This window comes from Myotis davidii, unplaced genomic scaffold (assembly GCF_000327345.1).
Source record: "Myotis davidii unplaced genomic scaffold, ASM32734v1 scaffold934, whole genome shotgun sequence".
In the NCBI taxonomy this organism is placed as follows: Eukaryota; Metazoa; Chordata; class Mammalia; order Chiroptera; family Vespertilionidae; genus Myotis; species Myotis davidii.
The window spans coordinates 685,472-700,556 of record NW_006285798.1 but is presented as its reverse complement, the minus strand read 5'-3'; the positions used below and the strand labels follow the sequence as shown (position 1 = coordinate 700,556).

General features: G+C 45.2%; 1 protein-coding gene across 3 annotated transcripts in view; it reads left to right on the top strand.

Moving 5' to 3' along the window:
- XPO6 (exportin 6) overlaps positions 1-15,085 on the top strand; it is a 130,193-nt gene that overhangs the window by 84,621 nt on the left and 30,487 nt on the right. For all 3 annotated transcript variants that reach the window (XM_006756854.2, XM_015559505.1, XM_015559504.1), the window contains 4 exons: positions 2,917-3,025; positions 4,873-4,965; positions 6,037-6,106; positions 14,270-14,429. In XM_006756854.2, the coding sequence (XP_006756917.1) occupies positions 2,917-3,025; positions 4,873-4,965; positions 6,037-6,106; positions 14,270-14,429 (432 nt within the window). The remainder of the gene's footprint in view (positions 1-2,916; positions 3,026-4,872; positions 4,966-6,036; positions 6,107-14,269; positions 14,430-15,085) is intronic.

The window sequence follows — 15,085 nt, the reverse complement described above, 5'->3', positions numbered from 1 at the left end:
AGAGAGAGAAACTTCAATGATGCGAGACAATCATTGATTGGCTACCTTCTGCACCCCCCCTGGGGATTGAGCCCTCAACCCAGGCATATGCCCTATATATGGTAATCGAACCATGACCTTTCAGTTCATAGGTTGATGCTCAACCACTGAGTCACACCTGTTGGGCTCATTTCTTAATTCTAGTAGTTTTTTTGTGGAGTCTTTGAGTTTTCTATGTACAATATAATGTCTTCTACGGATGATGACAGTTTTACTTACTCCTTTTCAAGTTGGATGCCTTTGATTTTTTTCTTCTTGTCTGATCTGTGTGGCTGGGATTTTGATTCTCTTGACATTTTTCCCACAGATGTTGCCTGTTTTATTACTGATTTCCCTGCCAGTATTCTTCTCTGGGCCATGCTTAGTTGCCAATCTATCTAGGTTGTGAAGTCATTTACAAACACTCTCATCACATGAGTTGGAACTCTTAGACTAGATGGCCTGTATTTGATCTTGACATTGGATATCATTCAACTTTGGTTATCTTGTTATCATAGTACTCACATATATAGACTGAGTCCTGTCAGGAAAACAGAAATTACTAGATTGTTTCAAGAATTCAGTGTAGGAAATTGGTTAAACTGGTTTTAGAGGACTGGGAAAGGAAAAGGGGAAGAACCCTGCGATAACAGATGATAACTATAGGAAGCAACTCCGCCCCTAGGTTGAGGGGTACCAAAGGAAAGAGGTTGGGGTTATGAAACCTACATCAGAGAGATGAACCCAGGCAGCCAGAGCTCATGTGTCTGAGGACAGAGGGCCACCCCACTTCCACAGGAGCTCCTGGGGGCCCATGGAGCGGGGACTCAATCCTTTGAGGAGAGAGAATAGTCTGGCTACTATTGGCACTTCTGAGAGTGCACGATGAGGCTGGTTCTGGGAGTGTGGAAGTTGGGAACTGCAACAGTTGTCACCACCTGGTGACCATTGTTGGGGCGACACTGCCAGGTCAGCAAGCCCATAGGAAGATGAGCCCTTCCCCCCTGCCCTGTCTTCCTCTGCACCCTGTTGAGAGAGCCCAGTGGGCCGAGAAGTGTGCTTTGTGTCGTCTCAGCTCTAGTATCACACAGTCTGGAGAGTAGGTTGGCGCTGAGAGCTGAATGACCAGCACGATGGCTTGCTTTATGAGTGGGAGCAATCCCTGATCCTATCTGAGAAACATTTCAGGACAGGCAAGCACTTAGGCAACATGATTTGTTCTTGAAAATTAGTGGCTTGTTGGCCTTTGCGTTAGCAACTGTTGCATATAACTTGGTGTCTTCTGAGTTAAGTGCTTATCACATGGGAGTAATATCCAGCCTCAGGCTCCAAATGTTTCTGAGAAGTTATGCTTAGACATCAACGCATCGGGGTTTCTCTAGGCTCTTTCCATTTTTTCACTTAGGTTATGTGTTCTTAAAACTGATTAAAGAGCAGGCTTGGGTTTGCTCGGTGGGTTGGAGCATCATTCTGTACACCAAAAAGGTTGTGGGTTTGAGTCCCATTCAGGGCACATACCTGGGTTTTGAGTTCGATCTGTGGTCAGGGCATGTCCAAGGGGCAGCCCATCTATGTTTCCCCCTCCCCCTCTCTCCCCTCTCCCTCTCGTAGTTTCCCTTCCCCTCTCTTCCCCTCCCCTTCTCTTCCCCTCCCTCTCCCTTCCCCTTCCTTTTTCTCTCTCTAAAAAAATCAATGAAGAACATATCCTCAGGTGAGGATTTAAAGAAAAAAAAATAGTAGGTTTTGGGGAGTGGGTGGAGCAGGCTTAAAGCCCATTGGTGGTTTATGTGTAGAGAGAACATGGGATGTTGAGTTAGGGAGCCATGGATTCAACTCAGTTAGCGTTGGGCAATTTATTTAACTTCTGTCAGCTGTAGTTTTCTCATCAGAAGAATACCATTAATACCCCTTATCTCTCTTAGTTGTTAAAAGGATTGAATCATTGAATTAATTGATATTTATATGTAGAGTCTGTAATTCCCCAGAGCAACCACTGAGAAAATACATGGTACAGAGAAAGACAAGTACCATATGATTTCATTCAAATGTGGAATTTAATGAACAAGCTGAACTACCAAGCAAATTAGACACAGACTAATAGAGAGCAGGCAGATAGCTCAGGGGGTGGGGTGGGTGTGGGTAGAGGAATTAGGCAAAAAAGAGTGAACTCATGGACTTGGACAACAATGTGGGGGTTATGGGGGTGGAGGTGAAAGAGGACATAGAGGAGATAAAAAGGGATGGAAAAAATAAAATTAAAAAAATATATATGGTCAAAGAAATGACAAGGGAGTTAAAATGGTACACTAGAAACTATTTCACACAAAATGGAGGAATTGAGAAACGAACGATATGACATGGAGAAAACAGCAAAATGGCAGAGTCCTTCCTTTTTAGTGACTACACTAAATGTAAAGGGTTAACTTCTAGTTAGAAAGTAGACATGGGCAGGATGGATGAAAACAAATCTGTCCAACTCCGTGTTGTCTGCAAGAGACTCACTTTAGTTTCAGAGACACAGGTTGAAATAAAAAGGATAGAAAAGATACTCCATGCAAACAATAACCAAAAGAGGTTGGGGTAGCTGTGCTAATGTCAGACAAAATAGACCTGAAGACAAAAATCGCTGCCACAGACAAAGAAGGACATTACATATGTTAAAAGGGTCAGTCCAGCAGAAGGTGCTGGAGCACAGTTAAATAAAGAACACCCTGCTACTGCTCCGCTCTCACCTACACACTTGCCAGCCCAGACACTAAGTTCAGTTTAGAATAGATGCTCCTTTGTGTACGGTAATTCAGGACACGGGCGCCATTCCCTTCACAGTGCACGATGCCTTTTTGAAGTCTGAGGCTAAAAGCCTGCTCTCAGCGGATGTTGATTTCTCCCTGCACGTAGGTACGAAGACGCCCTGGTCCTCTTGCTCACGGAGGTGTTGAATCGAATCCAGTTCAGATACAACCAGGCCCAGCTGGAGGAGTTGGATGACGAGACTCTGGATGATGACGTAAGCAGCCCGCCCCAGTTGGCCTTTCTTGGTTGTCATGTGGTGTGAATCAGCCCGGAGACCCAGAGCTCCCAGTCCTCTGCTCTGGAGGCTTTTTAAGCCAGAGCAGTCTTACAGTTTGAGTTGTTCATTTGAAATTTATATCCTTCCTGTCTCTTTGGGTTCATTAACTGTAAAAAAAGTTTTATAGGCATTTTTACTTATATGGACTAGAGATGTAAGTACATGTGTTCAGTGAAAAGTGTAAGAACTCTGTATCCCTCCTATTTTCCCTGCCTGGCACCCATACCTCCACTCCCACTTTGGGCAACAGATAAAAGCTAGTTGGATGCTGGTGGAAATAGTCAAAGAGATACTTATACGATAAGGCTAGAATGAAAGGAAATTTCTTTTGAGTACATTTTGTAAACTGATATTTCTTTTCTTTTTGTTTAAGCAGGAACCACTTCTTTTTGTTACTATTTGATGGATTTTACTTTAAAATATATTTTTATTGATTTCAGAGAGGAAGGAAGAGGGAGCGAGAGGTAGAAACATCAATGATGAGAGAGAATCATTGATTGGCTGCCTCCTGCACACCCCCAACTGGGAATCAAACCAGCAACCAAGGCATGTGCCTTTGACTGGAATCGAACCTGGGACTCTTCGGTCTGCAGTCTGATGCTCTATCCGCTGAGCCAAACCAGCTAGGGCTAAACTGATATTTCTTAAAATCAGTTTTGAATTTATTGATGCTGGTGTCCCACATGGATAAGGAAAATGTCTTTAAGGACACAACTCCAGTGTTCTTTTTCCTTAACCACCATGCACTTCAAAACTGTCAAGTCACTGATATATTTTCAACATCGCAGTGACTGTGGCATAATCAAGACCAGGAGGGTAGCCATGTTTGGGTTGGAAAGAGCTCTGTGCTCTACTTGGCACCAGATGGCCTGGATTTGAATCCATGAAGGAGACAGAGGCCAGGGCGTTGAATGTTCTCTGAACCTTAAATTTCTCATCTCCCAAAAGGGGGAGGTATGTCTGTGTTGACAGTTACGTGAGGGTAACACATGCAGAGGGACTGGCTACATGCCTGGTGCATACTAGGCGCTTGGTAAACTTTGGCTTTACTTCTTGTTAATTGTATGACTTAGGCATGTGGCTCTCGAGCCGCAGTTTGCTGACCATGGACTTAGGCCAGTGCTTTCTCATATTCTAGCATGGATAAGAGTCACTGGCACAGATGTTAAACAGATTTTGACTCAGGGGGTTTGGGGTGGGGGTCACAGCATTGCACATCTAACAAGCCCCCAGGAGATCCGATGCTGCCTGTTTGCAGACCATACTTCAGTGGCACTGATGTAGTGATACTTACAGAACCCAGTACTGGCCTGTCTCAGTAGGAATGAGTGACCAGTTCCTTTAGCTGGGATGGGGGAAAGGGAACATGAGCATTTTTTTTCACAAGTGGCTTTTCTATCTCTGTTCCTATGATTGTAGGGGAAAAAGTAGATCATTCTTAGATCATCTCTTTTTTTAAAAATTTTTTCTTTATTGATTAAGGTATTACATATGTGTTCTTATCTCCCCATTGCCCCCACCCCACCCCCTTGTTCATGCCCTCACCCCCCTAGTGTCTGTGTCCATTGGGATCATCTTCTTTTTAGGAAAAAGCTTTTAATGACAAATTATTGGGTTAAAAAATATCTTTTAGCTTGGCCTTTTTAAAGTACCAAATAACCTGGTTCCATCATTTGCCATTTCTTCAAAATGGTATGTCTAAGAGTGAGGCTGAGGATCGCTTGGCAGGGAAAATGACAGGACTCCTCTGTAGGAGAGCTGACCCGTCTGTGTTTCCCCTGCAGCAGCAGACAGAGTGGCAGCGGTACTTACGCCAGAGCTTGGAGGTGGTGGCCAAAGTGATGGAGCTCCTTCCCACACACGCCTTCTCGACACTGGTAACTCACGTTTGGAGGGGGTTAAAGAGCCCAGTGATTGCCCTGCACATGTAGGATGAGCACTAAGGCTTTTTTGCTCACCAGTATTGTAAAAAGATACATATGCTAAGCAGAATGTAATACGCAATCCTCAAATTTATCAAATGTTAATATTTCCCCCAAACATGTTAGATCAACTTTGGGAAACCCTGTTTTTCCTTCCTAAACTCTGTCTATAATATACACTTTACTAATGCCTGTATCAGTAGCTAGAAAGTGGCTGGGCTGAATAGAAGGTTTATTTATATGACTCACATTGCTGAAAAGCCAGCCATTGTAAAGCTCACTCTTGGCAAATTGCTGGCACTCTCTGCCTATATTTATGTGCTAGAATCGTTAGTCATAGGACTGATTTCACTGACCAAGGGGTACCTGTTTTCTGAGGATTTCATTAAGCCTCTCCTTCAAAGGCAAGTTAATTTATTGGGGTCAGCTTTGCATTGTATCTTTTGTTTTTCTATGGAGATTGCCATTTTGCCACCTGCCATTCTTAGGGATTTGCCACATTAAAGTTTTTATCTTTATCTTAGTGGTGAATAGCAGTTTAGAAAGAAAAGATACAGCTCTGGTATGAAGGTCCTCTCTGCTAAGTGAGTAAGGGAAAATGACTTCCAAATAATTTGGCCTGTCTTTTCACTTTGCCATGCACTTGAATAAAGGCATATCTGTATTTCTCTCAAGGGTAGGCTTACCTTGGATTTGAAGGGAGATGAGCCTGTCTCAGAACTCTAAAAGAATCAGATCATTTGGGGCTTGAAGTCCTCTTTTAGGAACATCATAATCATACCCAGCATCCACTGCTTTGTTTTTAAAAAGTATCAAACTGATGGTGGTTTCAGTTGTAGAAATTGTTAGGAGTGAGGGGAGCTACCTCTTTGTAGGGTATGTAAAGGTTCCCAGAGAAGAGTTTTTATCCCACCCCACCTCCCCACCTCCCCACCTCCCAGAGGTACTTGGGCTGTTTTAATGGTAAAATGCTGTTAAAACTCACATTTATGTTTTGTTTTTTAATTGTGGTTTCTTTGTTTTCAGTTCCCAGTTCTTCAGGACAATTTAGACGTTTATCTGGGGTTACAGCAGTTTATAGTTACTTCAGGGTCAGGTAAACTGGTTTTATTTTCTAATTTAACACACATTTAAAAAATGAACTAATATTGAATTATTGCCTTCTTTGCTGTCAGAATATGATTTCTCTCTCTACTGCCACTTCCCTGCAGCTTTGTCTCCCCAACTTGTAAACAGAAAGAAAACATGATGGGGAGGCACGTGGGCAGGTAAAGGATGAGGCTCTGACAGTATATTCCATAGAGGTGTTTCAGTGAGAGAGAGGGGAGATAATTTGGAGCAAAAGGGTAGAGCTTTTTGAAAACCCTAGCAAATAGAATATCTTCATGTCCTTTAAACCAGTATGCTAGGAAAAAACAACTCTGGACTTTGCTGTGATGTACTCGTTCTTCTCTGGTATTTAGAATCCAGTAGTACATAAGAACAACTCAAAGAGGCAAACAATGATGGAGTATGCTGATGCTAGTAAATGCTAGCTCTCCTGGCATAAGTGGCCATGGGAACCTCTGGCCATAGTTAGTGGAAAAGGCTCTGGCCTGCCATTTACATGTTTCACCTACTTGGGGTTAGGGTTAGTGTTAGTTTTTTTTTTTTTTTTGGTTATTCTATTAATAGTAATAATAATAACCTTCATTTGTAGAGCACGCATTATGTACCTGGCACTATATTGTTTGCTTATGTTATCTATATATACTAGAGGCCCAGTGCACAACAATCATGCACTGGCTCGGGGAGGGGGGGTCCCTCAGCCCAGCCTGCACCTTCTCGCAGTCCAGCACCCCTCTGGGGATGTCCTGCTGCTGCAGAGGCAGGAGGCTCCTGCCACCGCCGCTGTGCTGGCCAGCTGTGAGCCTGGCTTCTGGCTAAGGACCCTCCCTCTGTGGGAGGGCACCGACTACCAGGGGCAGCTCCTGTGTTGAGCGTCTGCCCCCTGGTGGTCAGTGCACATCATAGTGACCAGTCGTTCTGCTGTTTGGTCAATTTGCATATTAGTCTTTTATTGTATAGGATATAGGATGAAAGGCTAAGTGACTGACCGTCCGACTGTCCGACCGTTCGACTGACTGACCAACTGGTACATATGACACACACTCGCAGTTTAAAAATAAATGTTGACTCATGCATGTGCAATACATATAAAGCTCCTATCGAATTTCTTAATAGTATTACTCCTTCAGGAATGCTGTGTCATAAATTAAAATTGAAAGTAGGTGCAATCATAATGCTACTGAGAAATACTAATAGTAAATGGCGTCTTTGTAATGGTACTAGATTTATTATCAAAAGATTGTGACCTAACATAATAGAAGCTGAAGTATTAACAGGATCTTTGGAAGGAGAGGTTGTTCTGATTCCAAGAATTGATTTGTCCCCGTCTGACATTGGTTTCCCATTTAAATTAATTTGAAGACAGTTTCCCATGATGCCAGCATTTGCTATGACTATTAAATCACATGACAAATCCTAGACAGAGTAGGAATATTCCTACCTGAACCTGTTTTTGGACATGGTCAGTTATTCGTATACATTTTACTAATTTTCTTTCATCTCTGACACTTCTATTATAGAAAAAGGGTGCGAATAGCGATATTAAAATATTTTTTCTAATTTCCTTTCAATATGTATGAATTTGTGCACTGGGCCACTAGTCTTATATAATTCTCTCATGCTCTATAAGGTGTACACACTAATACTAGTTACTCCTGTTTTACAAAGGAGGAAAGTGATGTTCAGATAAGTTAATTTTCCAAAGCCACATAGCTTGTTAGTGCTAGTCTCAGATGCTGTAATGGGGAATGATAAAAAATTGAATTAACTAAAATCTGACATTCATTATGTCAGCTGAATGTTATACTGTGCTTGTAAGCACACCTGTGCCCCTCCCCCATCTCCTATAGTCATTTGACAGTGTTTTCCTTAGAGGAGTCATGCCTGGCCCTGACCTGCAGCCCCTCTGTCGTGTAACTGTTGTTTCAGCCTGGCACAGAGCTGCCTGAAGTGCAGCCCAGCTTCTGGGCAAACTTGTTATTCATGGCAGAGCCTCCATGGGAGTCTCTTTCTGGGACTGCCCTTTTTGGTGGCCTGTGACGGCTTGTTTCCATGATTATATTAGCTTCCAAATAATTCACTGGGCCCCAGGAGGTTGATGGGACTTGGCATGTCCCAAGTATAGGCCCTGGTTTTGTTTATAGGATAAGGACAGCTTATATAGAACTTTAAAAAAGGACCACTTTTTAAAGCAAACATGCCTGTAACATATGCCTGTAAAATATTAATGAAAATCATTTAACTGTACAAATGCTACAGATTTTTTCAGAATTCACTCTTGGGAAAACTGTGTCCTGGCTGTCTCTCCTAGAAGGTATTCAGTATCCTGAAGACATTATTCTTGATCTTAAAAATAAAAATATGGAGCATGTACTCCCCTCCCCCTCCCCCCCCAAAAAATAAAAGATTGATCCCTGAGTTTCCCTTTTAGAATTGTAGCTGACTTTTTAAAAAAATATATTTTCTTGATTCTTCACAGAGAGGAAGGGAGAGGAACAGAAAGTCAGAAACATCGATGAGAGAGAAACATCGATCAGCTGCCTCCTGCACACTCCCCACTGGGGATGGGCCCACAACCGAGGCACACGCCCTTGACCGGAATCGAACCTGGGACCGTTGAGTCCGCAGGCCGATGCTCTATCCACTGAGCCAAACCAGTTAGGGCTAGAGCTGACTTTTTTACATTATACTGAATTTGTCTCCAGGCAAAAATCTGCAATGATTTTTAAATCCTTTTTCTGAGACACAGCTGATAACTTAAAGCTGCTTTTCTGAGACAGAGAATCTGATTTATTTTTCTGTACATAAAGTACCATATACCTGCTCTCATTCAAGCCCATTTCCTGGTAATTTCACAGTACGCTTGGCTCTTCCAAATCACTTAGAAATCTCATTCCTAGCCTGATCCTTAATGTGTAATCCAATGACAAACCTCTCAGGCCAGAGAAATACTGCTTTCTTATTTTAAAATGAGCTCTCTTACCCATGATGAAGCATTTCCTCATTTCTAAGTGGCTCAAAAGCCAAGTTTCCAGTGCAAAGGCTATTAAAAAGTGGGACTCTGAGTACATTCTGTCCCTAGTTTCCATGGCCATTCACGCCTCAAATAACCTTCATGCTGTGCCGTACTAGTTCGCCTATTGCCTCATAACAGGAACGATGGTATTCTTTCTTCGATGGCCCTCTTCTTTCATTCCCATTTATCTAGCTAGTCTTTAGTTCTAGCGTCTGGATGGGAGTCTCATTCATACTCTACTTCTTCCTCATTCCACTTCCTCAGTAAAATTCACGGAGAGTGTGTGGCCACAGCACATGGGTCACTGTGTACTCTCTTCATTCCTCAGGTGCCCTCTCACCCCTCAGGTACACTCCCCTCGCTGTCTGTCTTTCCCACCATTGGTAGTTTGAGAAACCTCTCATTGGTGAGTGTGCCCCTTGTATTGCATTTGTGTCCTTACATGGCCCTGAAGTATCTGTTTTGTATGTATCTGGCTATGCCACTGCTCAGTGACATCTTCCTTTATCGGAGTGGTATTTCTGCTCTAAGTAATAACCCCGTTAGCTTTTATGTTTAGCCATGCTGACTTTCCTGCGTAATGGCTTGCTTCATGTAGAATATATGATTTTTGGACTTCTATTCTTTGTTCCCCTGGGGTTCATTTATGACTCGTTTGTTCTCTTGGGGCAGAATACTGCAAATAATGATTTTCACACCTCCACCTCCCCAGCCCCCTCAAACAGAGGACTGAATTACACAAACAATTACTAGGATTTTATCCAGGGTGGTGATTTGATAGGGAGCTTTTCTTTGGATGTGGCTTACAGCGCATCTGGACAGCTTCAGGAGGCCTTGGTTTGTGGAAGACAGGACTTCAGTGTGACCGTGACGTTTTCTTTCGAAAACCTGTATGTAGCACTGTTCTCTCCTAAAGGTCCCACTTTGCAGCTGTCTGTGATACTGGGGAGAAATCCAACCTTAGCCAAACAGAAGAAAATGTGGGTGGATCTGAATAGCTTTTCCCAGTGGGAACCCTGGCCTGCCTCCTCAAGTTGAGGTGGTGCCTTGCGCAATGTGGTGGCAGCGGTGGTGTGCACTTTCTAGGCTGGGGATGGGCGGGGACTTGGATTAGTGGCACTTACTGCTGGTGTGTTTGTCTGCCATGCAGGCAGAGCAGGAAACAGCAGCTGCATTTTTATTAATATGCACCTTAGATGGCACATATATGTTAAGTTGAATTATATGGAATTGCAGTTTTGTTAGGTCAGAAGTGGTCAAATCTTAGCAATTTCATATGGTTCAAACTTCTATCTCTCTCTCTCTAAAAGGCTAATATGCTAAGTGTCCCTCCAACCACCCGACTGGTCACTATGACGTGCACTGACCACCAGGGGGCAGACGCTCAATGCAGGAGCTGCGGTGATGCACACTGGTCATTTAGAAAGAAACGGCACCACGGACCTGGCACTGACAAACCAACACTTGGCTTCCCCCAAGTGGGACAGGCCCCACCACCACCCCAGAGCGACAGCCCGCCAAATTGCAGCCAACGCTGCCAAGACCCCATGGCGCAAAATGCAGCCCACAGCCCAGCCCAGCCCAGAAACAGTGGCTGTGGGTGCCGGGTAATTAGCAATGCCCTGCTTCCTCTCCCTAGCGACTAGCCCAGCCGTGGGCAAACTATGGCCCGTGGGTCGGATCCAGCCCGTTTGAAATGAATAAAACTAAAAAAAAAAAAAGACCGTACCCTTTTATGTAATGATGTTTACTTTGAATTTATATTAGTTCACACAAACACTCCATCCATGCTTTTGTTCCGGCCCTCCGGTGCAGTTTAAGAACCCATTGTGGCCCTCGAGTCAAAAAGTTTGCCCACCCCTGGACTAGCCTGTCTTCTTCAATTTCTCCCTGCTGATCTATAATAATAATCTGCTTCGTGTTGATATTTACTGCTGTGTTCCTGACAATTACCTGAAAGAGAAGTTGGGGTGCTTCACTGGGCTGGAAAAAGTTTAGCTAAATCAGAAAGCAGGTCTAATTAAGCGAGTTTATTCTCTATATTAAAAAGGCTAAGTTGACTCAAGCATGTGTGATACGTATAAAGCTCTCACTGGCGCTAACCACATGCGTGTGTTTCCATCTGTCATTGTTGATCGTGAATTTGGTTGACACTTCTATTATAGAGAAAGGGTGAATAGCAATATTAAAATAATTCTTCCAATTAATTTCCTTTCAGTGTGCACGAATCCGTGCACCGGGCCTCTAGTAGTTTAATAAAACACACACACAGCCGTTCCAAGCTGTTTTTTCTTTGTAGGTATTGTTCCTTGTTGGACAAATGAGGGCAGGTTTAGAGGGGAATAACCCAGAAGACAAGGATTCTCAGAAGGAGTGTGGCATGGGTAACGGAAGGGACCCTGGGCGTGTACTTCAGCCAAGAGGAGATTTTGCAGGAATGGCACCCTGTTTTCACACCTCTCCAAGAACGTGTTATGTCGTCAGGCTTAGGCTTGTTTTGTGTTCTACCCTCCGGCGGTGGGACAAGGGGTAATGAGAAGGAATTATATGGAGACAGATTTCCCTCCCCTGTGTTGTTGTGTTTTGTTTTTTAATTGATTTCAGAGAGGAAGGCAGAGGGAGGCAGAGAAACATCAATGATGAGAATCATTCATCTGCAGCCTCCTGCACGCCCCCTACTGGGGACCAAGCTGCAACCTCAGGCATGTGCCCTGACCGGGAATTGAACCGTGACCTCTTGGTTCATAGGTCTGTGCTCAACCATTGAGCCACTGCAGCTGGGCCCGGGTGTGTTTTTCATCAGGGTTTATTTCCCACAGAGCCCCAAGGAGTGGCTGCTGTGCAGAGGAACAGCAGGTTTTATACGTTTACCCTGGGAGTCGGTTACCTCTGGACATTCAAGAGTATCATTTTGCTCCTTTTGTTAACCTGGAGATGAGGAGGGAGGGGCAGTGTTCCCTCTCATGTGACCCAGCATGACTGAAATATCTCCTCCTGTGTGTTCCATGGGCTCCTCTGGCTGGTAGTGTGGGCGGTCCTCCTCTTGCTTGGACTGGGAGCTGCTCACTCTTCTGGACGCCCACCCATGGCCCAGGGCTGCCTGTCCTGTGTTCCGCACCAAGGCACTCATCTCCATGGGGAGTGCAGGAGGAGGAACAGGCGACTGGGGGCCCCTGGGAGCTGGCCTTTGTCACTGGCTCTCTCCTTGTAAGGTCCTTCCTTGAGCTGCCTCTTCCTTTTGTTCTGCTCCTTGGGTGTGACCCACTGAGACAATGCCCCGGTCAGAGCGTTTCCTTTCCAGGCTCCTATCCTCCATGGGGGCCGTCAAAGGCTCTGGGGCCCAGCCTGGTCACTTGGAAGTCGGTGTAGGATCTGAGGTGTCACATTGCTACTTCATCCACCACTTTTTTCATAGGTGCTCAGCCTTGCTGGGTTCCTCTCCGCAGGTGCTGCTTATCCATGATCATCTTTGATTACTGCAGTGAGTCGGACGGTTCCCAAGGGCAGTGTGAGGATTTGAGCTCCAGAGACTCCCTCTCCTGCTCTGTCTAGCACTAGCTTGTTCTCTGTTTGGTTGTATTGAACTCATGTATACATTTGTGATCACCTGTGATGTATCAGGCACTGTGTGACATTGGGCGCCACTGGGCGTGGCCCCTCACTGTGAAGGACTTGATAGTCAGAAGACTTGTAAGTCATTGGTTTATCCCTGGAGGAAGGCAGGAGGGGAGGGAAGCTGGTTCTGTCTGGAGAAGAGAGGGAAGGTCTCCCGAGAGAGTTGATGCCTTGCCTCAGGGAGCTGTGTGGGTTCTAGGAAGACATTTGTGGGGTGCCGGGAGGAGTGTTGGTGCTAGTCACTTTCAGGCTTTTGCCTCCTACTGGAGTAAAAACCCGAAGTGGCCACAGAGGGCGCAGGCTTGAGAAGTGTGTAGGGCTGCAAGTGCCTGTGGGCAAGCTCTCGCTGTTCCTGCAACTCCCTCCCTCATTCTGGGGGGAGAGGGGAGGGGGGAGGGCATAATCAGACTGAGAGACTTCCCCTTGACAGTTTTACTGTTTTTGTGGATGTTTGTGAGTAGAGGGGCCCGAGGAGCAAGGGCGCTGCTGAATTGAGGATGTTTTTGTCCTCCACCTTGCATCCTCCTTGCTTAGTTTGAAGAAATTATGTTGCAGAATAAGTTTCAGGCCCTAGAAAAATATTTGTTTTTCATAATTATTACAAACATTGAATAATGGTTTATAATCTACAGGGTCTATTTAATGCATTCTAACTTAGACCTTATAATAGTCAATTAGTAGCATTTTTTCCATTTTAAAGCTGAGGAAACAGACTCAAAAGGGCTCACTGAGGCACAGAGCCAGCGAGTGGCAGGGAATCTGTCCTCTGAACCCAGCTCGTGCTCTGTACTCTGTGCTGCGTTCCTACAACCATCTGGGTGCAGTGCTGAGTGCATGCTGTCCTGAGCAGGGACAAATCCTCCCTCTCAGCCCCGGAGACATGGTCTATGACAGGGCCGTGTGTGAAGGCAAGCAGATTTGCAATTGCTTAGACCAGAGGTTCTCAACCTTCTGGCCCTTTATATACAGTTCCTCATGTTGTGACCCAACCATAAAATTATTTTTGTTGCTGCTTCATAACTGTAATGTTGCTACTGTTATGAATCATAATGTAAATATCTGATATGCAGGATGGTCTTAGGCGACCCCTGTGAAAGGGTCGTTTGACGGCCAAAGGGGTCGCGACCCACAGGTTGAGAACTGCTGGCTTAGACTGAACTTAGGACACCTGCTCTGTCCCGGAAATGTGACTCAGGCTGGGCAAGTTACCAGACCTCCCTGAGGATGTTTCCTTGTGTGTAAAATTGGTGGCATCAGTCCTTCACAGGGTCAGGAAGAATCAGATAGGTGCTTGGTGCACATTACTACCCTCCCTCCTTGGCTGTCCGTCTGTCTTCCTGTGCTGTCTGTCCCTCTGGCTCTGGAATGCATGTGGGTCTGGTTTCCCTGCTCAGTGCCAGGAAACAGAGTGTGTGTGTCAAGAGTTGGTTTAGTCCATGTAGATTGCCTGGGTGAGCGGTTGTCTGTCTGGCAGCCACAGCACGTTCTTCCTGAAAACCTGTCTGAGGTGCTCTGTTCCAGGACACAGGCTGAACATCACAGCGGAGAACGACTGCCGGCGCTTGCACTGCTCCCTGCGAGACCTGAGCTCCCTGCTGCAGGCTGTGGGCCGCTTAGCCGAGTACTTCACTGGAGACATGTTTGCTGCGAGGTTCAACGATGCCCTGACAGTCGTGGAGAGGTAGGCTAGCGGTGACATCATGGAGTCATTCCCTCTCCAGAGCTCAGCTGTACCAGCTTCTGCTCTGGTGCTGGGTCAGTCAAGGCTCTGCATGTGTAAGGAGAATGTGGAGCGATTACTGGACCTCTCGGAACTTCAGTTCCTATGTGTAAAATGGAGTGGACAGTATCTTTAGGTTTATTGGGGGGAATTGAATGAGATAAGGCACTTCCCACAGGGCCTAGCATGTGGCAGATAAAAAATATAATTTCATTGAAGAACTTGTAATAGGTCCAAAGACAGGATTAGCCTCCAAAGAAACCAGGTGAGGTCATTCTTCATATCTTTCCTCATAAGATGGAGAGACATTAGGAAGGCCTGTTAGTTAATAAAAGGCAGGTAGCAGACACTATCCAGGTAGGCAGCCAGGTGGCAAAGGTGGGGTTTTCCTCTGTCCTGTGGCAGTAGGACTCGTTTTTCTAGTCCTGTTAGAGTCCTAAGGAGTTAAACCTGGGCAGCCTAAAGCCTGACCTGAGAGGTGCTTCCCAACCTTTCCTCCACTAGGCTCCTTTCATTACTCCTTCCCCTTGGGTACCGCAGAGGGTTTACAGCTGCAGCTTTTGAGGACCAATTTATATTCCCTAGTCCTCTCCTGCCGCTCCTCCTCCTCCTCCTCC